The sequence below is a fragment of the Bufo gargarizans genome, chromosome 4 (assembly GCF_014858855.1).
Source record: "Bufo gargarizans isolate SCDJY-AF-19 chromosome 4, ASM1485885v1, whole genome shotgun sequence".
NCBI classification, from domain to species: domain Eukaryota; kingdom Metazoa; phylum Chordata; class Amphibia; order Anura; family Bufonidae; genus Bufo; species Bufo gargarizans.
This window is the reverse complement of record NC_058083.1, coordinates 288,460,123-288,487,773: the sequence shown is the minus strand read 5'-3', so window position 1 is coordinate 288,487,773 and position 27,651 is coordinate 288,460,123. Positions and strand designations below refer to the sequence as shown.

General features: G+C 42.8%; 1 protein-coding gene across 1 annotated transcript in view; it reads left to right on the top strand.

Moving 5' to 3' along the window:
• Positions 1-27,651, top strand: part of AK9 (adenylate kinase 9) — a 156,820-nt gene that overhangs the window by 63,226 nt on the left and 65,943 nt on the right. The window contains exons 19-21 of the mRNA XM_044290719.1: positions 2,122-2,219; positions 7,112-7,246; positions 11,261-11,467. Of these exons, the coding sequence (XP_044146654.1) occupies positions 2,122-2,219; positions 7,112-7,246; positions 11,261-11,467 (440 nt within the window). The remainder of the gene's footprint in view (positions 1-2,121; positions 2,220-7,111; positions 7,247-11,260; positions 11,468-27,651) is intronic.

Genomic DNA, 27,651 nt, shown 5'->3' with positions numbered 1-27,651 from the left:
TACTATTTGTTTAACAAAAAAAAAAAAAATGACTTAAGTCTGTCAAGTTCAACCTTTAAATAAGCCAGGTGATCCACACTAAGGCAAAAAAACACTAATTTAATGGCAGAGACCCATAAAGTGAAAATAATTCCTGCCTGACCCCTGCTGGCAAATTTTGAGCTGTGACGTTTTTTAATTTTATTTAACCTTATGACATTATATCTTAAAGGGCTTTTCCAGGATTATACAGTGATGTCAATACCTTCTCCACTCCTCCAATCCCAACTGATGAGTTCCAGCAACAGTTGCCCCTAGTGTCTCCTGATTAGTGGGGGTTGTGCTAAGGATAAGGATAGGCCATGAATGTCATATCCCATTTAAAACCCTTGGAGGTTGAACATTAATCAAACTTTTTACTTTTGAAGTCTGATGTATGTGTAAGGCACGGGAATGGCCCGCACAATCCACAGTGCGTGCCAACTGCAACAACCGAGATCAGAGATAATTCCAATCATGTTTGTTTAATTCTTAGATACTGTTTCCAATACTGACTGCAGCACCTAAGTATTAAGACAAAGGGAGGAGGCTCCCTCTGTCACAACATCAATGCACCCATCAGGTTTAGGATTCATTCAGACGACCAACAGCGATTTTTGGTCCGCAAATTGCGGATCCGCAAAACACAGATACCGACCCTATGTGTTCTGCATTTTGCGGACCATACATGGCAGGCCCTATGATAGAAATGCCTATTTTTGTCCACGACTGCAGACAAGAATAGGACATGATCTATCTTTTTAGCGGGTTGCAGAATGGAACTACGGATGCGGACAACATGCGTTGTGCTGTCTGCATCTTTTGTGGCCACACTGAAATTAATGGGTCCACACCTGTTTAGCAAAATTGTGGAGCGGATGCGGACCCATTCATACTGTCGCCAGAATGAGCCCCTACATGGCAGCTGGAGGACAGCAGATTCACCGCTTCCACAACTGCATAATTAGCATGCTTATGTGATCTCTGCAAAGGCATTTACAACTGTCCAAGCAGAGATGTGTCGCTACCGACCCAACATATATGGTCAACAGGCGGTTGGCAAATGGTGGAATTGCAACTCATCCCACAAAGAATCAAGCCCTTGTTCAGCTATGTGAGCACAAAAACTCTCTGTGATCTGTAGTAGCCAATCACAGCACAGCTTTCATTTTGTATTCTGCTGTTGAAAAATAAAAGCTGTCCTGTGATTGGTTGCTATGGGCAGCAAAGCCAGTTTTGCTTTTAGGCAATTTCATAGATCTGCTTCAATGTTTGTCAGTAAATCACTATATATTATTTACTTAATGCAATAATACAAATGTATTTCCTTTCCCACAAATAAATGTAACTTTTTAGCCAGGAGTGTGGAATTTTCTCATAACAGAACGTGTAGTTAAAGAGGTTTTCCAGGTTTTACTTTTAATACCAGACATCAAAACCTGTGAAGAAATCCATACTCACCTGTTCCCCACTGTTTGGTTCTGGCCCTATGGTTCCCAGGCTGTCAGTACTGGATTTCTGCTTCCCATCTGTCAACTTCCTGTATGGACAGGGTCACGTAAACCACTGCAGCCAATAAGTGGCCTCTGTGGTAACATGTCCCCAAGGATTACATCACTGGTGGGTCATGTGCTGCTTGGGGACACGTCACTGCTATGGCTGCAGCGGTGCATGTGACTCTATCCATGAAGGAAGTTGACAGACGGGGAGAGGAAGTCCAGTGGAGACAACCAAGGAGCCAGCACCAAGCGGAGGGGACCAGGTGAAGAAGAGTTTCTCCACAGGTAATGGTGACTGGAGGTTAGATTTAAAATAAAAACACTAAACAACCCTTGAAATTCCATCATTCAGAGTATGGGGGATTCCCGCTAGCAGCGCCTAAAGAATAAAACTTCCTGTTATTATTCCTGAGATTTGGGTGTGTAACAGGACACATCCGTTCTGCTACCAAGAAAACACTTGTATACAGATTATTTGGATGACATTGTTTGGTAACAAATATAAACTATTTTACTACAATTTGAGCAATGTACAGATTTTTATAAAGCTTTACATTTGTTTGGAGTATGTTTTGTGGAGTAATCTGTAATCATTTATTTTCAGAAAAGAACAACAGGAGATCATACGATTGCAAGAACAGGAAAAGAGAAAGCTAGAAGAGATGAAAAAACAAACTGATGGTTCAGAAGAAATGCAAAAAGGTATGCCATTTACTTACAGCAGAATAGAGATACTGAGTCATGTCCACATTTCTATCATTAAGTAGTGAGTAGCAGTAATATAATGATTGTATGCACTATATCCTGCTGTATAATCCACTGCTCGGTACATAGGGCTAGACATGTTGTGGATTAGTCATGTCAGGTATAGAATTAGGCTGAGTATGGGGAGGTAATGGGCACAATATGTTAGAACATCTCCTTGTAATCACCTGAGATGTCCTCATAAAATTAATAGGGCTACAATATATTCACATCGTATATGGTCTGTACATTGTGGGGGTCATTTACTATTCTGAAATACGCCTAATTTAGGTGTATTTCAGGCACAGATGGCAGCGCAACAGTTAGCTGTGCCGCTCTCAGCGACTTTTTCCCGCTCACGCCAGGTCTAAAATTGTGGGCGAGCAAGGGGAGGGCCCGGGAGGCTTGTCTCATTCATCATTTAAAAAGTGGTCTAAATGTAAGACAGCTCGGAAGCTGCCTTACATTTAGAACTGCCACTGAATGCACTGAAGTTATGGAGAAGCCTGTGCCTCTTCATAACCTTGGCGGAACCCATGGGTCTAAAACGCAGGTCTTAATAAATGTGCCCCTTTAAGTATACGTTGGGAGTATTCCCCAACGTATATACACCTCTTACATATGCCACTATACACCAGGCACACCACATCGAGCGAGGCAAAAAGGACACTCTTTTGACCTCAGTAGGGTGAATAGGGCCTATGGCTATGTTAGGTGCCTGCACTGGGATCATTACATCATTACATTCATCTAAGCTAGCGCTACAAGGCATTGTGCCTGGTTTACCAGTGACAGACTCCCTTTGAATCAAATCTGAAAAATGCTGTAAAAATAGTACTCAGCTGCTGTGATATTGTGCTAGGGCTTGCCATGCACATGTCGGCATTAAGCAGGAAACAGTAACAAAGAAGGAAGTCATATACAGTATATACTGGCCCACAGAGAGTGGACTTCTGCAGTGAACAATCAGGTGAGAAATATTCATGGCACTGTATTACTGAAGGAATATTTGATTATTCACTTCTCTCTGCATAAGTAAAAAACAGCTTTATTCTGTGTTAATTATAACCAGCTCTAGACAGGTGGGAGAAGTGCCAGGAGGGCACAGTCATCGAGTGTGAGGAGAAGGGCAAGATAGATGGTGAAAGAAATAGCAGAGTAAAGCTACATGCACATGACCGTTGTGTGTTTTGTGGTCTGGAAATTGCGGATCCGCAAAAAACATATGGCGTCTGTGTGCGTTCCGCAATTTACGGAACGGCGCAGACAGCCATTACTATAACTGCCTATTCTTGTCCGCAAAACGGACAAGAATTGGACAGGTTATATTTAAACATTTTTACGGACCACGGAACGGAGCAACGGATGCGGACAGCACACGGAGTGCTGCCCGCATCTTTTGCGTCCCTATTGAAGTGAATGGGTCCGCATCCAAGCCGCAAAAAAAACGCATTGGCGACCAAAATGGTCGCCAATGCGACTTAGAATTTACAAATGGCGACAAGACTTTTTAATCTTGTCGCCATTTGCGACTAGACCCTCCGTGGCAGCTCTGCAGTTGAACAGCGGCAGGCACAGGAGCTGATAGTTCTCTGCCCCGCCGCCGCCGCCGATGATTTTCTCAGTCTCAGTCAGCTCGGTCACAGCACACAACAGCAGAGCCGCTGGCAGCAGGGAGGGGAGGGGCTCGGGAGGAGTGTAATCTGATCCTAGAGTGGAGGCTGCTTCTGCCAGCCCCTCCCCTCCCTGCCCACCAACCAATCAGAGCTGAGGCAAGGCAAGCACTAGCAGCTCTGAGTCACTGACGAGTACAGGGAGAAAGAATCGAATGAGTCACAGGTGAAAAGAACTAAAGATCCGACTAAGGCCGAATGCACACGGCCGTGTTTCACAGCCGTGTGCGGGCCGTGGAACCGCGGCCTGGATCCCTCCTGAGAGCAGGAGCGCACGGCGTCACTGGTTGCTATGACGCCGTGCACTCCCTGCTGTCGGCACAGTACAGTAATACACTGGTATAGATCATACCAGTGTATTTCTGTATTGCGGCGGCAGCAGGGAGCGCACGGCGTCATAGCAACCAGTGACGCCGTGCGCTCCTGCTCTCAGGAGGGATCCAGGCCGCGGTTCCACGGCCCGCACACGGCTGTGAAACACGGCCGTGTGCATGGGGCCTAAGTTAGTGACTCATTCGATTCTTTCTTAGACTCCCTGTACAGTGTGCCCCCCCAACACCCCAGTATAAGAAACATTGGTGGCACAGTGTGCCCCCCCCAACACCCCAGTATAAGAAACATTGGTGGCACAGTGTGCCCCCCCCCCCCCAACACCCCAGTATAAGAAACATTGGTGACACAGTGGGAAGTGCCAGTGAGGGTTAAAAAATAATTTAAAAAAATGAACTCACCTCCTCCAGTTGATCGCGTAGCTGCCGGTCTCCTGTTCTTTCTTCAGGACCTGTGATGATGTCACTGAGCTCATCACATGGTCCATTACCATGGTGATGAATCATGTGATGTATCATGTGATGAGCACAGTGATGTCACCACAGGTCATTTGACAGGTCCTGAAGAAAGAACAGGAGACGATCAGTTGGAGGAGGTGAGTTAATTATTTTTATTTATTTTTTAACCCTCATTGGCACTGCCCACTGCGCCACCAATGTTCATTATATTGAGGGGGGGGGGGGGCGCACTGCGCCACCAATGTTTATTATATTGAGGGGAGCACACTGCACCACCAATGTTTATTATATTGGGGTGTTGGGGGGGGGGATACACACTGCGCCACCAATGTTTATTATATTGAGGGGGGCACACTGCGCCCCCCAATGTTTATTATACTGGGGTGTTGGGGGGGTGCGCACTGCGCCACCAATGTTTATTATATTGAGGGGGGCACACTGCGCCACCAATGTTTATTATACTGGGGTGTTGGGGGGTGCGCACTGCGCCACCAATGTTTTTTATATTGAGGGGGGCACACTGCGCCACCAATGTTTATTATACTGGGGTGTTGGGTGGCTGCGCACTGCGCCACCAATGTTTCTTATATTGAGGGGGGCACACTGCGCCACCAATGTTTATTATACTGGTGTGTTGGGGGGCTGCGCACTGCGCCACCAATGTTCCTTATATTGGGGGGGGCGCACTGCGCCACCAATGTTTATTAAACTGGGGTGTTGGGGGGGCGCACTACGCCACCAATGTCTATTATATTGAGGGGGGCACACTGCGCCACCAATGTTTATTATACTGGGGTGTTGGGGGGTGCGCACTGCGCCACCAATGTTTATTATATTGAGGGGGGCACACTGCGCCACCAGTGTTTATTATACTGGGGTGTTGGGGGGCTGCGCACTGCCCCACCAATGTTTCTTATATTGGGGGGGCGCACTGCGCCACCAATGTTTATCAAACTGGGGTGTTGGGGGGGCGCACTACGCCACCAATGTTTATCATACTGGGGTGTTGGGGGGGTGCACTGCGCCACCAATGTTTATTATATTGGAAGGGGGGCGCACTGCGCCACCAATGTTTATTATATCGGGTGGGGCCGCCCATGTTTATTATACTGGGGTATTGGGGGAGCACACTGCGCCACCAATGTTTATTATATTGACCTTCTACTAAGCATTCTGTATTAAAGAATGCTATTATTTTCCCTTATAACCATGTTATAAGGGAAAATAATACAGTGAATAGACTTTCATCCTAGCAACCATGAGTTAAAATCGCACCGCACCCGCACTTGCTTGCGGATGCTTGCGATTTTCACGCAGCCCCATTAGCTTCTATGGGGCCTGTGTTGCGTGAAAAACGCACAACATAGAGCATGCTGCGATTTTCAAGCAACGCACAAGTGATGTCTGAAAATCACCCCTCATGTGCACAGCCCCATAGAAGTGAATGGGTCCGGATTTAGTGCGGGTGCATTCCGGTATTTTGAATGCCAGATCCGGCACTAATACATTCCTATGGGAAAAAATGCAGGATCCGGCATTCAGGCAAATCTTCAGTTTTTTTTCGCCGGAGATAAAACCGTAGCATGCTGCGGTTTTATCTTTTGCCTGATCAGTCAAAATGACTGAACTGAAGACATCCTGATGCATCCTGAACGGATTACTCTCCATTCAGAATGCATGGGTATGAAACTGATCACTTTTTCGATATTGAGCCCGAGGACGGAACTCTATGCCGGAAAAGAAAAACGCTAGTGTGAAAGTACCCTAAAATATTAAGTTTAAATCCCCCCTTTCCCAATTTTACATATAAAATATATAAAGAATAAATAAACATATTACATAGCGCTGTCCAAACTATTAAATTATTAAAAAAATCTCCTATGCGGTGAGTATTTGCCATTTTTTAGTCACCTTGTCACCCCAAAAAATAGGATAGGACTGTTCTATTATGGGCCGAACATTTCATAAAATGCGAAATGCACGCTGCTTTTTTTGCGCGGTATTGAGTATCGCAATACTTTTTTATGGTGACGAAAGCAAATCAAAATTTTGGTATCAAAACAACCCTATGCCGATCTGATCGGAGTAGCGTTGTCACGATACCAAAATTTTGATTCGGTTTCGATTTGGCGACTAAAAATTTGAATTTTTCAGTTCAGGAGCCAATGGCTACCAGGTATTTTTTTTAGTCTGGAGCACTGCCGCAGCTCGGATGCGGACCAAAACAACGGCCATGTGCATGAGGCCTTATTTGATTTGTTATAAGGTGTTGCCTTCTAATGGCTAATATTTTTTCATTCTCTGCCATACAGTGTTTCTATTATATGCCTATACTGTCTACTGCCAAAAGGAATCCATAGCCCAAAACTTTTATGTCTTTATCTTGCAGAGTCAGAAGAGCAAGGTGCAGTGGATGCTGATCATCTAGGTCCCTCAGAACCAGTTTCAACCAAGCAAGATTTGACAGCCACTATAGCGGAGCCGGAAATACATTCAGATACAGAGCAGCCGGAGCCAGAGCAAGGTTACTTTATATATTGCTCACACGTTTTATGTCATGAATCTTATAGGCAAAGTGTTGTACAGCAGTTCTGAATGTTAACAGGGTGACAGTCCCATGTAAAGAGCACATCCTTTATACATTTAGTAGTAAGATTAACACATTTTATAAGGCCACTTTCACATGTGCTCTTTTTTATGCATATTTAAAGGGAACCCATCATCAACTTTATGCTGACCTCACTGAGAGCAGCCTAAATTAGTGACAGAAATGCTGATTTCGGCAGTGTGTCACTCATGAGCTAAAAGTAAGTGGTTGCCGAGAACCAGCATCATAATCATTGCAGCACAGGCCTTGAAAAGAGTACCTGAGAAGAGTTCTGGTTATTCCTAATCTCCTGCCCATCTGCTGATGATTGGCAGTTCTCTCCTAGAGAGAAAGGGAGAAAACTAGGTAGAAGACTGTCAGTCATCAGCAGGTGGGCAGGAGAGCAGGAAGTCATGAATAACCAGGACTCTTCTCAGGAGGCCGGGACTCTTTTCCAGGCTCAGTCTGCAAAGATTGTGATGTTGGTTCTCGGCAACCGCTTACTTTTAAATGACAGACCGCTGAAATCAACTCACCTGTCTCTAATTTAGGCAACACAACCATTTTTGTTTTCAGTTAACTGGCCGTTTTTTGGGCTCCGTATACGGTCTGTATACGGAACTACTAATTTCAATGGTTCCGCAAAAAAGACGGAATGTACTCCGTATGCATTCTGTTTTCATATTTCCGTTTTTTTCCGTTCCGTTGAAAGATAAAGCATGTCCTATTATTGCCCGCAAATCACATTCCGTGTCTCCATTCAAGTCAATGGGTCCGCAAAAAAACAGAACACATACGCAAATGCATCCGTATATCTTCCGTATCCGTTCTGTTTTTGCGGAACCATCTATTGAAAATGTTATGCTCAGCCCAAATTTTTCTATGCAATTACTGTATACTGTATAAGCCATACGAAAAAACGGAACGGAAAAACGGAACAGAAACGGAAACACAACGAAAACAAAAAATAGAGCAACAGATCCGTGAAAAACGGACCGCAAAACACTGAAAAAGCCATACGGTGGTGTGAAAGAGGCCACAATGCACGGGCACCGTCCGTGGGGATCGCAGACCAATTCACTTGAATGGGTCCGCGATCCTTCTGTGCCGCAAAAAGATAGAGCAAGTTCTCTCTTTTTGCGGTGCGGTAGCTTCCGTAGTGCTTCCGTAGTGTTCCGTTCCGTTCTTCCATTCCGCACCGTTCCGCATCTCTGGGTTTACTGACCCATTGAAATGAATGGGTCCGCATCCGTGATGTGGAATGGGCACGGAACGGTGCCCGTGTATTTTGGATCCTTAAATGCAGTCTGCAATGCGGCGACGGGCATCACACGTTCGTGTGAACGAGCCCTTATTCTGCTGTTAGTATGGCCCACATAAAGTTGACGACAGGTTCCCTTTAATATGCTGGTTTGCAAATCTGCTCTACAGTATAGTACAAGTGAAAAGGTTTTAGAAAACGCTATCCACAGTTAGAGAAAAACATTTTGAGAGCATGTGACAGAAATTATGTGCGCTATATTAGTGTGCTCTCAGAGACTCCGCTGAAGGCTTCTACAAATTATACATAATCTGTTCTTAGCACTTTACTGGAACAGATACACAGTGTAAAAAGTCCTCACAGAAGAAAACTTCACTTGTAATAAACGAAAATCATTCCGGGTTAAAATGAAAAGAATCATTGTCCAAGGGGGGCATCATCCCCCATTATGGTTAGCATCACTATACTGATAGTCTTCTCTCATAAAACGACATTATAGTTTAGAAAAAGTGAAATTATAATGTTTTTGCTGCTGCTTGAACAACTTACCCTAAAGGGGTTTTCGAGTTTATAGAAAATACAGAAAAGTAACTAGATTTGTCTGAATGGTCTCTGTTATGGTCATACTACCATAGCTCAGAAGTAGTTATTTAAAATTTGTATCAGCACAGTTGTTTTCAGGCTGCCTGGACTTGCTTTTGTGGAATTATCAATGTAAAGGACTCAGGGCTAGTGTTGAGCGAACTTGAGTTTTAAAGTTCGGCCTCTAAAGTTTGGGTTCTCGAAGAATCGCGTTATGGATTCCAAATTCCGTTATGGTCCGTGGTAGCGGAATCCATAATGAAATTCTTCGATAACCCGAACCCGAACTTTAGACGCCGAACTTAAAACACAAGTTTGCTCAACACTACTCAGGCAGGGCCCATGTTTCCTCATCTTTCCCACAGACATTGCCTCTATTTAAAGCTGCCTGCGTGTCTGTTTATTACACGGAGCATTTATGAATGCCGTTCCTGATAATCGGCCGTGTAAAGATGCTGCATATCACCCAATAAATGAGAAGAATGCTCATCCATCGGGTGAAATGAGATGAGGGGCGGACACCTCAATCATCGTTTCCTGGCAGCAGATTTGTGCTGTCTAAACAGCACTCTACTGCCCAGGAACAAGGATTTTGTATGGGGTCGAACGATAAGAAGCAGCCATCATACTGTGGAGGTGATTGCTTAACCTCCACTTAAAGAGCAGCCGATTATGGGGAAAGAATGCTTCCTTCCTGTCAATCGCCTTCTCCTCGCAGCGTCTAAATGCAGCTTAAAGAAGCACTGTAATTATTTCCAGTCTACAAGGACACTGAGCCGCTGCTCTGCTATTTAGATTGATGAAGGGCAGCACTGGAAACATGCCCCTACCACAGACAGGGAGGGAGGAAGGTAGAGCCAGGTAGCTGTGGAGACAAGAGGTATGTCATGTCCAGTACATCAGGGAAGGAGGAAAGGGTTCAGAGAATAGGATGTCACATAAGCAGGAGATAAACACCAGGAGCGTGGTCTTGTGACTGCATATCTGATGGACTTACAGAGTTTAAATCTACCTTCAGTTACCTTCTTTACTATTTTTATGGGGGGGGGGGTACTTTTTTGTTATATTTGCAGTTGTCCTCCAGAAGGAAGAAAACTGTCTCTCTATTTTTTGACACATTATAGAGCCTTGAGACATGACAGGGATCAGTCAAACCAGGATATAGTCATGCCTCGAAGCTCTGTAATTTGTAGGGCATTGATGTCCAAGGTAGCTAACTATAGATGTCTTCCAGGATAGCTGTTATGCATACACCAGCTCGATCTCTAAGGATTTCCATTATCTTCCAAGAGCTTTATTTATAGTTGAAATTTTACTGGTTGACCTAAGGTTTAGGGCTCTAACTACCTATCACCTACCAGAAAAAAACACTTCCGTTTTGTCCCTATTAATTGTCAATGGGAACAGAACGGAATGCTCCAAAATGCATTCCGTTCCGTTAGGTTGCGCTCCAATACCGGACAGCAAACCGCCGTCATGGGATGCGGAGCAAGACTGATCCGTCATGACTCACAATGCAAGTCAATGGGGACGGATCCGTTTTCTCTGACACTATCTGACACAATAGAAAACGGATCCGTCCCCTATTGACTTTCAGTGGTGTTCATGACAGATCCGTCTTGGGTATGTTAAAGATATTAGAACCGGATCCATTCATAATGGATGCAGATGGTTGTATTATCAGTAACGGAAGCGTTTTTGCTGAACCCTGCCGGATCCAGAAGAAACGCTAGTGTGATAGTAACCTTAGGCATGTTGTCCCTTTTTATATTAACATATCAACAGATAGCATATAAAACGGATTGTTAAAGCTGCCTTAGGCTACTTTCACGGCAATATGTCGTAGTTTTATTCCGAACGCCTCTCGGCATGTTTGCCATGCTGCCGCCGGAACGCCCCCATTATAGTCAATGTGGCCGGAGCGGACCTGCGGCGGCACGCGTGCACTAGTGGCAGCATGGATTTGGCAGGTTGTTCACCCGCTGAAACAGCCTGCTGGAGAAGGCTGCCGCTAGTGTGAGAGTAGCCTTAGAGTGTTTTTTTTTTTTTTTGTGGCCATATTGTTTGTTGCATGTTAATTACAATGTGAGATTTTAATTTGTTCCCAGAAATTGTTTTACCTGAAGTTCCTGAGGGAGGATATCCAGATGTACCAGAGATAGAACCATTCAAGCAGCTCATAAACACATTTAATGAAGAATGGCAATTGCTGCAGCCAGTGTTTGCTGACTCATCCATGGTTAATGTCGCTTTCCTGGAAGTAGCCGATAAATCACCAGAAATGCTTCTACAAGACGCAGTGACATCTATGGAAAGTGAGTTTGTTAATCAGGGAAGAAAGATCTATAAAGTAAATTAAGTTTCAATACTTGCAGTCATAGTAAGGTGAAAAATCAGCTGCAAGATATATATGTGTGTGTGTGTGTGTGTATATATATATATAGTTTTTTGCTCTTTTTCCCCCCCAGAAGTGGGGGAAACTGTCAATTTGTCTTATAAAGTGAATACTAATCAGGGCTGGTGCAAGGATTTTTGCCAACACAAGCGAAGCTACATTTTGGCGCCCCCCCCCCCCCCACGCTTCTCCTCTCTGTGGTCCTGGTATCTTCTCTCTGCTTCAGACAATGGCTGGTTTAAGGACCATATTTTTCGCCCTCGATGACACACCTAGGTTTTAGAGGAGGATAATAAGAAAAAAATATTTTCCATTACACCTCAGGTCAGACCAAAAATCAGACCCCCAATGTTAATCAGACCTCAGCTCACAGCCCCAATCAGACCCCAAATGTTAATCAGACCTCAGATCAGAACCCCATGTCAGACATCATCCCCCAGCCATCAGCCCCCAATGTCAGCCATCAGATCCCACATGTCACATTTCTCCCCCTCCATGTCACATTTTCCCGCCCTCCCCCAGGGTGCGCCCTAAGGCGGCCGCTTGGTCTGCCTTATGGTAGCACCGGCCCTGATACTAATGTTATTGCCTACAGCTCTGTACTCACCGCTCACTTATGTGCTTTTTACACATTTTGTTATGTTGCGGCCTCAGTGGAGAACATTCGCAGAGTCATACCTAAGCCACTCTTGTGTTGTCATGACTGTGTGCTTAGGGTAATTGTCTTGTTGGAAGGTGAACCTTCATCCCAGTCTGATGTCCAGAGCACTCTGGATCAGGTTTTCATTAAAAATATCCCTGTACTTTCCCTCAACTCTGATCAGTCTCCCTGTCCCAGCCACTGTAAAGCACTCCCACAGCGTGATGCTGCCACCACCATGCTTCATGATAAGGATTGTATTAGGAAGGTGATGAGCAGTGCCTGGTTTCCTCCAGACACGTCGTTTAGAATTGAGGCCCAAAACTTAAATCTTGGTTTCATCAGACTAGAGGATAGTGTATCTCACAGTCTGAGAGTCCTTTAGATGCTTTTTTTTTGCAACCTCTAGATGGGCTTTTATGTGTATTTTACTGATTAGAGGTTTCTTTCTGTCCACTCTGCCATAAAGGCCAGATTAGTGGAGTGCTGCAGTGATGCAGCATTCTGGAGGTTTCTCCCATATGCAATAATGATATTTACAGCTCAGGCAAAGTGACCATTGGGTTCTTGGTCATCTCTCTTTGGTGGGGCGGCCAGCTCTAAGAAGAGTCCTGGTTGTTCCAGACTTCTTCTGTTTAAGAACTATGGGGCCACTATGCTCTTTGGAACTCTCAGTACAGCAGAATATTTTTAGTCTTCTGTAGTTCTGAGCCCTCCACACAATCCTATCTCAGAGCTCTACAAGCAGTTCTTTCCTACTCATGGCTTGGTTTTTGCTCTGATATGCATTGTCAGCGGTGATACCTTATATAGACAGGGGTGTATCTTTCCAAGTCATGTCCAGTCAACTGAATTTACCACAGATGGACTCCAATTAAGGTGTAGAAACATCTGAAAGATGATGGAGAGAAATGGGAGGCCCCCGAGCTAAATTTCAAGTGTTATAGAAAAGGGTCTGAATACTTATGTCCAGGTGAAATTTTAGTTTGTCCTTTTTAATAAATTTGCTAATATTTAGAACATTTTGTTTTTACTTTCTCATTATGGGGTATTGACCGAAGAACTTGTTTATTTTTTTATTATAGCACAAGGCCACAACATAACAAAATTTGAAAAAAAGTAAAAGGGTCTGAATGCATTTTGTGTATATATATGTATGTGTGTATATATATATATATATATATATATATATATACCATATTTACCACTTTATAAGACACACCTGATGAGGAAATTTAGACAAAAAATATTCTTCAGTAGACCACCAAACTTCATCCGATCCCCAATCAGCCCTCAGATCAGACCCACCTATCAAACCTGTGATCAGATCCCCATATCCGACCCCCAGATCAGACCTCAGATCAGACCCCCATCAGAGATAAAGTAAATAAATTAACTTATCTCTCCTGCTCCGCTGCCACTCCCTGCTCTTCTCCCGGCTGCGCTGAACTTTGACCAGTCTACGTACAACGTCAGATCAGAGTGCACGCGGGCCCGGAGAAGACCAGGGAGCAGTGAGTACAGCCAGCGTTACAGTCCTCGCGCCTCCCACATACTAGTAAGCACCTCCATAATGGAATCGCTCATTAGTATTTGCTTTATAAGGTTCCCATAAAAAGGTTAAGCTGATCATCAATTATTATACTGTATACCTGTATGTATATATATATATATATAATAAATTAACTTATCTCTCCTGCTCCGCTGCCACTCCCTGCTCTTCTCCCGGCTGCGCTGAACTTTGACCAGTCTACGTACAACGTCAGATCAGAGTGCACGCGGGCCCGGAGAAGACCAGGGAGCGGTGAGTACAGCCAGCGTTACAGTCCTCGCGCCTCCCACATACTAGTAAGCACCTCCATAATGGAATCGCTCATTAGTATTTGCTTTATAAGGTTCCCATAAAAAGGTTAAGCTGATCATCAATTATTATACTGTATACCTGTATGTATATATATATATATATATATATATATATATATAGTACAAAAATGATTGGCTTTATGTTTATACAGTCAGTACATCTGATGACAACATTTTTCTCAGTTGTTACTGAATAAGGCTGAGTTCACACTGATTTCCGCGCGGGTGCAATGCGTGAGGTGAACGCATTGCACCCGCACTGAATCCGGACCTATTCACTTATATGGGGCTATGCACATGAGCAGTGATTTCACACATCACTTGTGCGTTGCGTGAAAATCGCAGCATGCTCTATATTGTGCATTTATCACGCAACGCAGGCCCCATAGAAGTGAATGTATTATATTCTTATAATAGCATTCTACAATTGAGGGTTAAAAAATAAATAAAAATTCACTCACCTCCTCCTCTTGATCACGTAGTTGCCGATCTCTTCTTACTTCTTTATTCATGAGCTGCCGGCTAAAGGACCTGTGGTGACGTCACATCACATGGTCCAATCACATGGTCCATCACCGTGGTGATGGACCATGTGATGAGTTCAGTGACGTCACCACAGGTCCTTTGACAGGTCCTGAAGAAAGAACAGGAGACCGGCAGCTACGCAATCAATGGGAGGAGGTGAGTTAATTTTTTAAATTTTTTAACCCTCAATTGGCCTTCTACTAAGCATTCTGTATTAAAGAATGCTATTATTTTCCCTTATAACCATGTTATAAGGGAAAATAATTACATCTACACAACACCGAACCCAAACCTGAACTTCAGTGAAGAAGTTCAGGTCTGGGTACCACAGTCAGTTTTTTATCACGCGCGTGCAAAACGCATAAAAACAACGGAACGCAATCGCAAATGACTGCAATTGGGTACCTACTCGCGTGGGTTTGCCGCAATACACCCGGGACGCATCCTGAACAAATCCGTCACGCCCTTGTAAACCCAGCCTAAGCAATATTATTTTCAATATTTTATGAGAAACTACATATGCAGCAATTCAATGCCTGTACATAAATGTCCATTTAAATAGGCTGTCCAAAATAATAAAAAATCTCAGATAAGCCCTAAAATGGTTTAAAATAGAAAAAAAACATGTTATACTAACTCCTCTCCAGTGCCATTCTTTGTGATGCTGGTCTGGTTATCCTGCTGCAGTTTTTTTTGTTTTTTTTTTACAATAGAAGCCGTGACATGCCTGGACACAGCTTGTGACCACTGGAGCTGTTAACTGTCTTTAGCTATCTACCACTGAGGACAGTGACTGGCTGCAGCAGACACAAGCCTATCTCAGCACGTCATAATGTCACAGTGCCAGTGACGTACACAATGACATGCTGGGATAGGAGATGTCACCTCTGCATCCAATTACTGTCCTCAGAGTTAGACTGCTGTGATTAGCTTCAATGGTCACATGCTGTTTCCAGGCATGTCATCGCTTCTATTTCAAAAAGCAGCAGGAGAACTGGACAAGCACAGCAGAGTAAGGACCTGGAGAAAGGGGTGAGTATAACATGTTTTTTAAAGTTTAAGCCATATTAGGGCTTGTTAGAGATTTTTTATCTCGGACAACCCTTCAACTCTGAACACAGCCAGTGTTATTGTAACATGAAAACCAAAAAACTATTGCATGTAAAGGATGGGGTTGTATGTTAAGAATGCAGTGCCCCGGCCCATAGGGGAGACGTGCTGGAAATAGTTGGAGAAGATGGGAGTAGTGGCAGTGGCAATGAGGGTGAATGTAGTCCTCATGTAGCTAATACCTCTCCCTAGTGTTCCCTGGGCCGCATGTGTAATGGTTGGAAGGCACACCATTTCCTCCCTCGGGGAAGACCCTGGGCATTCTGGGACACCTGTCTGGTGGTGACTGGGTGCCCTTGATGTTAAAGGGGTTCTCCAGAAATTTTAAAAAATGAAAATACTTAAATATTATTTTATAATAAATATATTCACAAATACTTATCATTACTTAGAATGACTTGTTTTGTCTTGGGAGCAATCATTAGGAAAAATAAAATGGCCGCCGTCTTATCAGTGCACACAAAACCTGTCCTAATCACACAGGAGGACAAGTTACTTCACCACAATTAGCCATAGTGCTGCCTCATCATCCTCTTTGCTCTGCTTGTCAGGAATCATGATCCTGAATACAGGTGAATCTCTGTGGGAATGGAGATGATGAGACATGAAAGGAGGGTGAGGTGTGGCTAATCAGCAGCAGCTTGTATGCAGTCTCCATTACCACAGCCTCTCCTGTCCGTCCTCTCTGTACTTCATGTCTCCTTATGAACTAAATTCCCCAGAGATCCAGCTAAAGTTCTTATCATCTGTATTCAGGATCATAATCCCTGACAAGTAGAGAGGAGGAGAATGAGGCAGCTCTTTACCTCAGTGTTGTAAAGTAACTTGTCCTCATGTGTGATCAGGACAGGTTTTGTGTGAACTAATGGTACAGCGGCCATTTTGTTTCCCCTGATGATTGCTCCCCAGACAAAACGAGCCATTATAAATAATGAAAGGTATTTGAGAATATATTTAATAATAAAGTAATATTTAAGTATTTTCATTTTCTTAATTCCCAGAGAACCCCTTTAAGTAGATGGTGCAAGGCGGGTGGGCAGGCATAGGTAGGGGCTGGCAGATGATGGTGGAGTCAGTGACCAGACGAGTTTGGTTACAATAAACAAATTCTGAATAGATAGTAGTTGCAGTACATACAACATACCTTGTTGTCTTTCCAGCGAATACCTTACTGTCTTAAAATGGTTCTCAACTTTCTGTGAATGTCTATTCTCTTTCTCATAGGGGTAGTCTTTCAGTTAGATTGTTCTTTGGCAGTTTTTAATCTCAGGGGGTGAGGATTCCATGGAACAGACTTCTCTTTGGGCCTACTTTTCAGGACCTCACACAAGCACATGTCTGTTTCCCATATATAACCATTTGGGATATACAGAGAGCAAGGAAAAGGGTACTTTTTTTTTTTTTCCACAATTTTTTTTATTCTAACAAAAGGTAAAAAGAAAACATACCGATTATAGCCATATAAATTAATCAACAAGGTTATTGCTTTTCCCGTTTCCCCTCATTTAAACCTTTTTCCCCACCCTTACCCCTACTCTGCCTCCCCCTTGCGATGCGTCTCCTATCCCCTCCATCTTCAGATGGAGATGGGATGCTGATGAGGTGGGGGCAGAGGAACCTACGATTTAGCTTGAAACCTCCATGTCCCCCATATCCTATTCCATTTCTCCTCAGTATTTCTTTGCTTGTGAAGGATATTTTCATATCTCTTGATCTTCTTAACTAAGTTTAACCATGTGTATATAGTAGGCATGTTTCATGAAAACTAGACTCTTGAAACTAAAAGTCTCGCAAAAAAAATTATTTTAATCAATAAAATCTTTTTAAACTTTATAACAATTAACCTGGGAAAGATCGCCAAGTATCCAACATTGCTCTGTAAATGGAATGGCTACTTTCAGTTTTTGCGTGATGTAGTTATTAATTGCTCTCCAATATTTTATTATTTCTTTACAGGACCAAAACATATGTAAATAATCAGCTCCCGGTAAATCACATCGTGGGCAGTTTAAATTATTTCTTAGACCACATTTGTTAAGCCATACTGGTGTAACATATATTCTATGTAAAATATAAAATTGAACCACCACGTGACTGAAATTGTAAGACACTAATCTTAGGTTAGCTAATATATTTTCCCAGTCACCTAATTGAATCAATGAACAATCCACTCCCCAAGACCTTTGTCCGGGTGGAGCATATATTCTTAAATAGTGATTCCAATAACAGTTTATAAAGTTGGGAAATCTTGGCCTTCCGACCCGGGCTTCCCATCAAATCATTCAAAGGTGTAGAAGTGTCTATCTCAAGCATAAATTTGTTCTTAACACTAAAAACTGCCGATCGTAATTGAAGATGCCTAAACCAAGGTACCGTAAATTAACAATGTGTTCTCTTTGTGCCAATTCCATAAATGGAAGTATAACTTTAAAATTAGAGTTGTTGCGATACCAAATTTTTGATTCGATTTCGATACCATAAAAAAGTATTGCGATCCTCGATACCATTCGATACCACGCGAAAAAATAAACTAAAAAAAGCCACGTGCATTCCGCATTTTAAAAAATGGCGAATCACGCAGTTTTTGTTTATTTCTTTTGTTCCGGCGTTCACCGTATAGATTTTTTTAATTTTTTAATAGTTTGGACTTTTCGGCCGTGGCGATATGCAATATGTTTATTTATTGTTTATATATTTTATATGTGAAATTGGGAAAGGGGGTGATTCATACTTTATATTTTGTCTATGGCAGCCAGGGCTTCAATAGTGTCCTGGCTGCCATGGTAACTGATCGGAGCCCCAGGCTTACACAGCTGGGGCTCTGATCAGAACTGCCACTGCCACCAATGAGGAGGAGGGGAGAGGACCCTGTAGCCACTGCCACCAATGAAGAGGAGGGGACCCTGTGGCCACTGCCACCAATGATTTTAATGGGGTGGGGGTTTGAAGGGGGGGGTGGAGGGTGCCACCAATAATAATTACCCCTAATACAGGAGGCGAGTAGTGGCAGCAGATCAGCGGCAGTTACCCCTCAGGTGCCGCATACGGAGCAGGAGACAGTAATGGGGCACGGCGGGCGAACGGAGCGGTGCCCAGGAATAATAGTAAGTGCTGGGACCTCTCTGGGCACTGCTCTGTGTAGCTTAATACTTAAACCTATACTTAAATACTTGGACCCAGTAAAAGTCCTATCATTGGTGGCGCAGTGCGCCCGCCCCTCCTCCGCCCCTTTCCCCGTTCATTGGTGGCAGCGGCAGCGGCCGCACAGGGGGAGGGAGACACTGCTTCCTTCTCCCCTGTGCTGCTGAGGGAATATGAGCGCACTGACAGCAGCGCGCTCATGTTCAGAGATACTAGACTGCGCAGCACAGTATTGAAAAAATGGAAATTTCGATACCCGCAACAACCCTATTTAAAATAAGAAAAAGAAATACCGTAGTCTCTCAAAACTTTGTAGGGTACTTATCGGCGCTGCAGATCCACCTCGTGACGTAGGTCAAGTTCACATAAATTTCAAGCGAATAAGTAATGGTGGTCGCGCTGCCCAATACATAGGGAGTCCGTCAGGTCAAAGGTATATCGGATTTTCAAGCTTCTCACAATGCAGCCACACAATAAATTCAGGGGTCGATGCACCAGAGGACATCTAAACCGCTGTAATGAAAATATGGCGCACAATAGTGAAGTTCCACAAGGATAGATTTCCCAAGGATCAGCTGAAAAACAGCCTGTTTCAGTTTAATCATTATTTTCAATTAATTGAATGCTCAAAAAATGTTTTGTCTCACTCTCATTTCTTCTTGTTGCATGTTGAAGCTCTACTTGGAACCTTGTTAAGATCCAACAATGTAAAATATGATTTTTTGCCATTTTTCAAGTGGTCTTAAACTTTTGATAAGGACTGTATCATCATACCCAAGTATTCAAATAAATCCGCAATCTTTAGCATGCTCAAAGTCCCATCAATTGGACCACCAGGTCCATCTAACAGCATAAGGGTTGTTTTTGACCAATTAATATCAAGGCCTGAAACTAAATCAAAGCAGTTTAGGTTCTAATGAGTTCTGGAAGTACAGTTTCATTATGATTTATGAAAAAAAGGACATCATCTGCATACAAAGAGATGCAGTCCTCTAATCCTGATTTACCAAATCCTTCAATCCTGGAGTCTTGCCTAATCCTAGCTGCGAGTGGCTCAATATAAATATTAAATAATAATAGAGAGAGTGGACAACCCTGACTGGTACCCCTACTCAGGGAAAAACTCCTTGTCAAACTTCCATTAATATTCAATCTAGCTGTGGGAGCCTTATATATAAGCTTAATCATATCTATAAATCTAGTGCCAAATCCCATTTTCCAGAGGAATTCCCACTCCACCCTGTCAAACGCCTTAGAGGCATCTAAAGACAGAATGGAGCGGGAAACCCCCCCCCCCCCCCCCCCCCCCCCCGGGAGATTGTATATTCGCGTACAGCCGATCCGGATTATAATGAGTGCATTTATTGGGGGAAAAAACCATTCTGATCAGGGTGTATAATTGTTGAAATAACCTTATATAGCCTTGTAGTGAAGATCCTTGAGAAAAGTTTCATGTCGGTATTCAATAGGGAGATTGGCCTATATGACCCCATATCTAAGGGATCCTTTCCCTTTTTAATATTAATATTATTACCACCCCTGTCATTGATTCTGGAAACCTACCCTCCTCCAATGATCCGGTGAAGACCTCCAAAAGGCAAGGAAAGATAACCTCCCTATGACACGTGTTCGGCTCAGTGTTAGTCACGATAGAATTCATATGGGAATCCATCGGACCCAGGGGAGGAGTTTCCAGAACATGCCTTCAGCGCTGCCTCTAACTCCTCTAAAGAAAGATCTGCATCAAGGGATTTTCTTTGGGTGTCTGTAAGAACAGGGAGCATAATAGATTCCAGATATAAATCGATCTCAACCTCTTGAATAACCTTATCTGTATTGTAAAATTCCGAAAAAAAACTTAAAAAATGTTTCCTTTATTAGGTCTTGATCTTCTATAATTATACCTTCGGGAGAGCTAATGCAACCTATCTCTTTTTTTTGCTCCTGGTTAGAGAGCACCCTCGCCCCGGTCTACCCAATTCAGAGAAGTATTTTTGTCCCTTCAAAAAAAAAAGTCTCTGCTGACCCTTTTCCAATAGAAAATCAGAATACGCCTGACTTGCCTTCTGCATAGTTTCCCTATTTGCTATTGTGTTATTCCTAGAGAATTCATTCATACCAAGTAAGGCTGTTTCTTTTAGACCTCTCTCTTTCTTACTAAAACTCCCTTCTTAGATTAAAGATGTTACTTAAAAAATACTCCCCTTATAAAGGCCTTAAATGTATCCCATACCAGTTGGATTTTTACAGAATTGTAGTTATTATCCCAAAAGCACACCATCTTCTGTTTTAGCAATTCATAATTATCCATTATGGAAATCCAATGGGGATTTAGTCTAAATGGGGCTCTTATCCTATGATTATTATCTCTCATAACTAATTCTAAAGAAAAAGGTACATGGTCCGATAAAGATATGGCCTCGTATTTCATCCAATTTATATATTTCAAGTAATTTTTATTTATCAAGGCCAGATCTATCCTGGACATAGAGTTTCCGGACTTACTTATACAAGAATAAGTTCTTTTCCCCTTTTCCAAGGATCTCCATATATCCACAAAACCCGCTTCCTGGCAGAAACATGCTGAAGGAGACCCTTGGGCGGGGATATATATATATCACCACCACCACCATTGAAATCCTATCCGTCTCTGGGTCAATAACACTATTGAAGTCTCCATTAACCAGGGAAGGATATTCAAGCCATTGATCCATAAAGGTTAACAGATAATGAAGTACATATAAAGAAAATGGTGGTGGGATATAAATAAAGGCCAGGATACATAATTTCCCAAAAAGCTTTCCCTAGAGAAAAACAAATCTCACCTGCTTATCAATAGAGGATGCCTCGCAGAGGAAATCAATCCCTCTGTGAATTAACACTGTAACTCCTCTGGAATAACTAGTAAAAGTGGAATGATAAGTCTGCACTAGTGTTGATCGAGCATGCTCGGCCGAACAGCAGTTCTGCTCGAGCATCTCGATGCTCGGCACATGGCGGTATTCGGCTGAATACTGCATGTGCTCGAGCGCAATGCTCGAGTCTCCTCCCCGCACGTTTGTTGCCTGCTACGCAGCCAATAAACGTGCAGGTAAGTACTGCCCTTCACTGTAATTCCATAGCCATGTTTGTTACTGGCATGACAGTGATTGGCTGGTCGGAACGCGTCATTGGGTGCTATATGGCCCCCGATGACACGTGTTCGGCTCAGTGTTAGTCACGGAGAGCTGTGCTGAGGAAGGGAAAGATAAAGTAGGGAGTGAAATTATTATTTTTTCTGTAGAAAAACTTGTCAGAGACCCAAAAGTCCTTTTAAGGGCTATTGTTGTGTGTGGCAGCAGCAATATATATTTTTAGCGCAACCTGTGCTAAATAGCTAAAACTTTGCAGACCCAAAAGTCCTTTTAAGAACTATTGTGTGTGGCAGCAATATCTATAATCCTGCGCTAAATAGCGTGCAATAGTTAGGCCGCTGCAGACAGCGTCATTATCTGCGATACATCTCCTGTGTAACGTGTGCGCATCCCAAAAATATCAGTTTACAGGTTACTTTTTCCGTATGTCAGATATATGTGTTTTTTCAACAGATGGTACAGTATAGCTTAGGCTACTTTCACACTCGCGTTTGGTACTGGTACGGATCCGTCATGGATCTGCACAGACGGATCCGTTCAGATAATACAACCATCTGCCTTCGTTCAGAACGGACCTGTTTGTATTATCTTTAACATAGCCAAAATAGATCCTTCTTGAACACTATTGAAAGTCAATGGAGGACGGATCCGTTTTTTATTGTGCCAGATTGTGTCAATGAAAACGGATCCGTCCCCATTGACGGACATTGTGGATCCGTTTAGCTCAGTTTCGTCAGACGGACGCCAAAACACTGCAAGCAGCGTTTTGGTGTCCACCTCCAAAGCGGAATGGAGGCAGAACGGAGGCAAACTGATGCATTCTGAACAGATCCTTTTCCATTCAGAATGCATTAGGGCAAAACTGATCCGTTTTGGACGGCTTGTGAGAGCCTTGAACGGATCTCACAAACAGAAAGCCAAAACACCAGTATGAAAGTAGCCTAAGTCAACTACATAATTTTGTCCAGCAAAATAAAGGTGTACTGATGTATAACTCTCATAAACATAGACTGTTATGTAAAATGATAGCTATGGGTCCCATATACCTTACATATAGAATCACCTAAACAAACTCCAAAAAAGGACCCTTAAAACCACTATTTATTAGAATCGTTTTAAAAAAAAGACCAGGTAAGTGTCACTGCCAACTACCGCAGCCTTGATCAGTAGGTAAGTACATTGTAAAAATAAAGATGAAAAACAGAAGATACACAACAAAATACAGGAAAGTTTGTGAAGAAGAACTGACATGCAGTTCTTTGAGTTTAATAAAAATTCTGTTAGAGGAAAAGAAAAATCTATTTGACCTCTGAGAAGTTGCGTAAATTGAAAGAAACAGCCTTGAAATTTCAGTCTGACGTAGATTTCAGTAAACGGGAATCATCTTTACAGACGTCAGTTGAGAAATTTCAGGGCATCTTAAAAGAACGTAAGCATAGACAATTTGTCAGAGACTTGAGAACAGAAAGCCTATCAGTTAGTGAATAAAAATATCACTCCCTCTGTGTCTGAAATTTCATCATCAGACACAGATCTCTCTGACTTTGAGATTCAGCAATCCTCAAGGAAGGGAGGATTCAATAAAGGGGCACCTTTCTCTAAAAAGCAAGGTAAAAAGTGGCGGAAATGGGGGAGGGAGACAGGCAATACACAGACGGGAAACTATCAAGGTGTACCCTCCTCCTCTTCCTCCTTAGGATCACTGGGCAATGTTACAGTACCTACGGTATTTTATCACAGAATCAAACTCCATACCAGTTACGGGACAGAAACAAGGGGGTCAAAAACCAGGCCCAATGACAACTGTGGGGGTTTTAAGTCAGTCACTGTTCACACACACAGGCGTTAATTTAGTCTTCACCACAGGCAGAGTTTATTCCAGCAAACAATAATAAACATTTCCAAGCTTTAGCTTTAAGCTTTCTTCATCCCACACATATTTGATAACATGAAGTCCTACACTCTGGGAACGGTCCAAGCAGGGTAACAAAACAGTAGAGTCTCACCACTTATTGGGATCTTTTTGAGACCAACTCCCAGCCCAGCTTGTTCAGCTTTCAGATAGCCCATCTACACTTCTCTCTAGGTGAGATCTCCCCAGCCTCTTTAACCACACCTTTAGGGGAGAAAAAACCTGGATAAGGTACGGGAGTGACCTGTCCCACCCAAACTCTCTGGTCACTCCTAAAACCCGGACCCAAAAACCACTTTAATCAAAACCTCCCAGCAACCTAATGTTACTGGCGTACTACTTCCCAGGTATTATATCACTGAGGAATACATACTCAGTGAGACGTACCGACCATCTACGATTCTCCCCTCTAGGTTATTACACAACCTACAGGTGATAAATCTCTCTTCACGTACTTTAACCGAAACAGAGATTAATATTTTGAAAAAGAGTCTCTAATTTGTCCTGACAAATTAATTTAATTTATTTACATGGGTAAAAGATATACATCTGTTCTGTAGAAAGTTAAAATGGAAAAAGTTTTTCAATAATACTATTAAACAATCATATGAGAAACTAGGTATAAAGGAAAGTGAGATTTCTGATTTAGAAATCTTCATGGAACTTTGGGAGGAGGGTTCCGGGAAATCAGGAGAAGGACCCTTCACTGATCTTCGTCTCAAGAGCACCAAGATGCCTCCATCATTCAACTATGAACACATTGATATCTTCCAAAGGATGGTGACCTCTGATCTAGAACAACTGAGGGTCAGACGATCTCACCCACGGAATTTATCAATGAATAAATACGAAGCCTTAAAGATCTTGGAAAAGGACAAATCGATTTTTATCAAGCCATCCGACAAAGTTGGTAACCTAGTAATTTTGGGCTATGAAGGGTACTGTAAAATGTGCTCAGATATTTTGAAGGACCAGGAAGGTTATCGAGTGGTATAAAGAGATCCCACTGACATTTTTCTTATGGAACTCAAGACTATTCTTAAATCAGGGTTAGAAATGAAAGTGATTCGAATTGCAACCTTTTATGGACTTCCAAAAATCCATAAAGGGACAAATCCACTGAAAGGTTGCCCTATAGTATCGGGTGTTAATTCAGTAACACAAAATTGCGGACTGACTCTATATAGACCGGGTAAAATAGATAACCTGAATATCGGTCCCTCTTGTCTACTGGCCAGTATTGATGTTGAATCACTCTATAGTGCAATTCCACATGAGAAAGTGGCCTATTATCTACGCACCAGGGGTACGCACTGTAAGGCACATAGTGACTTTGTACTTAGACTATTGGAATTTACCCTTACCCATAATTTTTTTCTTTTTGATAGACGTTTCTATCACCAGCTAAGGGGGGCGACAATGGGCAGGCCCTTGTGTGCCCACTTATGCCAATCTCTTCCTGGGCTAGTGGGAGGATACAATTGTATTCCCTGATCGAGATGTCTGGTGGAGTGAAAAGATATCATTTTGGACAAGATATATCGATGATATCTTTGTACTCTGGAACGGGAGTAGAGAGCAGTTTGTCGACTTGGTTGATACCCTGAATGTCAATGAGGTCGGTCTCAAATTCACCTGTAAGATCCAAAAGGAATGTATTACAGGTTTAGTTGTTATTATTAAGTTATTTAAGCAAGGAGATAGGGGGAGAAGTCTATGTGGCATCTGATACACAGCCACTATGTAGCCCCAGTTGGGACAGTTACGTTATTGAACCGTAAACCAATGGGAATGTTTCGTTGCGGGACTTACAAAGCTAGTGAGTTCATTTTTGTATCAAAAACAATAACCTGCTCTGTAACTAATCGTAGATTTGCAATTTGGGACTTCGTAAACTGTAAGAGTAAAGGTGTGGTCTATATATGTCAATGTCCCTGTCCATAAGATTATGTTGGAAAGAAAAAAATGGAGTTGAGAAGAAGGATATGTGAACACGTGAATGATATTCACAAAAAGAACATCACTCCTGTAGCTAATCGCATGATTGAGAAACATGCAGAGGACCCTCGGGTCCTCAAATTTTCAGTGTTGGAAATAATTCCCCCATCGCCACGAAAAGGAGTCTGGGATAAAAAAAATCCTTCAGAAGGAATCTGAATGGATTTATAGGTTTAGATCACAGTGTCCTATGGGGTTAAACAAAAGATTGACCTTTGGTTGTTTTATTTAGAATTTATATTATTTTCTCGTGTTTCTTTCCTCAGAATATATGCTTCAGCTTCTAATAACTGTTGATCCTGGATTGGCTAGCGATGCAAGAAGCATCAAAAAATAAAAATAAACTACATAGGCACTCATCAAGCCTTGTAGTACATAGCTTTTCCTGTTAGGGGATCTCTATTTATCTGTTTAGGGTCCCTTGTAGGTTAGGTATATTTTGAGAAATGGTGCATACAGAAGCTATGTCTGCTGAAGCCTGGTGGTATTGGCTTAAGGGTCCCTGCGTGTAATTAATAGTTCTGGGGAGGACCTGTGGAGCTTCAATAAAATATCCCATGACTGGAGTTATCATCATGAGATATCTTTTATATATGGATAATAAATGCCATGTTATGTCATCAACATGGTTGAATACTTTTTATGTATTATAAGTCAGGGTTTTGAAGTAATAAGATACCGGGGGCACTTATTGAGTATAGGGGCTTTTATGGTGCCCAGTTTGTTGGTACCTGGACCCTTTTTATTTATTTAGTAACTTCAGGGTTAAATATTTAATAAAGAACGCAGTAGCTTCTGCGCCTGCACCTTCTACTTAGGTGCCTCCTTAATGGTGTCTCTTCATCCCCGTGTGACTGTGGAGGCAGTGTCTGCTTTCCAGCATCCGCAGCGCTGCACTCCACCGGTCTGAAGGGAACACTTGCGTTCCATGTGGCCGGAAGTGGGTGGCCACCCACGGCGATGCGTTTCACCGGACGGAAATGCTTTTTCTGACGGACGGAAGGCTTGCCGCGTACCAAGTATTTAAAGCCAATGCTGGCTGCCATGGTTCTCTGCGGCATCACGCACCATGGAGTTCTGGCTACACCACAGGGACCCCCACATGTAAACGCAGTCTCATCACCATGATTGCTATTACATGTGATACATATGGGCCCCAGTGCTGTTTACCAAGATAAGCCAGTCTCCTTTTCCTATTTGTTCATCATTATTTATCTTTTTTGAGTACTGTCATTTTGGCCTTTGTATTCCTCTTGGATGGAGTCCCTGAGGAACCCAAACTGGGAGAAATGTGTCGGGGTAAAAGGGATAAATTATTATGATTAGGGTCTATTAGGGTGAGCCAGGCCAGGCACAAGGACGGAGAGGCTCCACCATCATGGGCTGACTCTGGGCTGAGGGTGAGGATAGGGTGTTTTGTAGGGATAACCACCCTATTAGGAAGTTTAACTTCTCTTTTCACTCCTTTCCTCCCCTGCAAAAATCCCAGGTCTTGGTTTACCTTTCAGTTTCCTGTATTGTGTTGTGTATCTTCTGTTTTTCATCTTTATTTTCACTTTGTACTTACCTACTGATCAAGGCTGCGATAGTTGGCAGTGGGATTTACCTGATTCTTATAAATAGTGGTTTTAATGGTCCTTTTTTGAAGTTTGTTTAGGTGATTCTGTACTGATGTATACCAGCTAACGGCAGCCAAAAGGACGATCTGTTGCCCACTGTAGGGTGAATGGGGGCTTATGGATACATTTTATATATCCCCCGGAAGATTTCCCAGCATATGC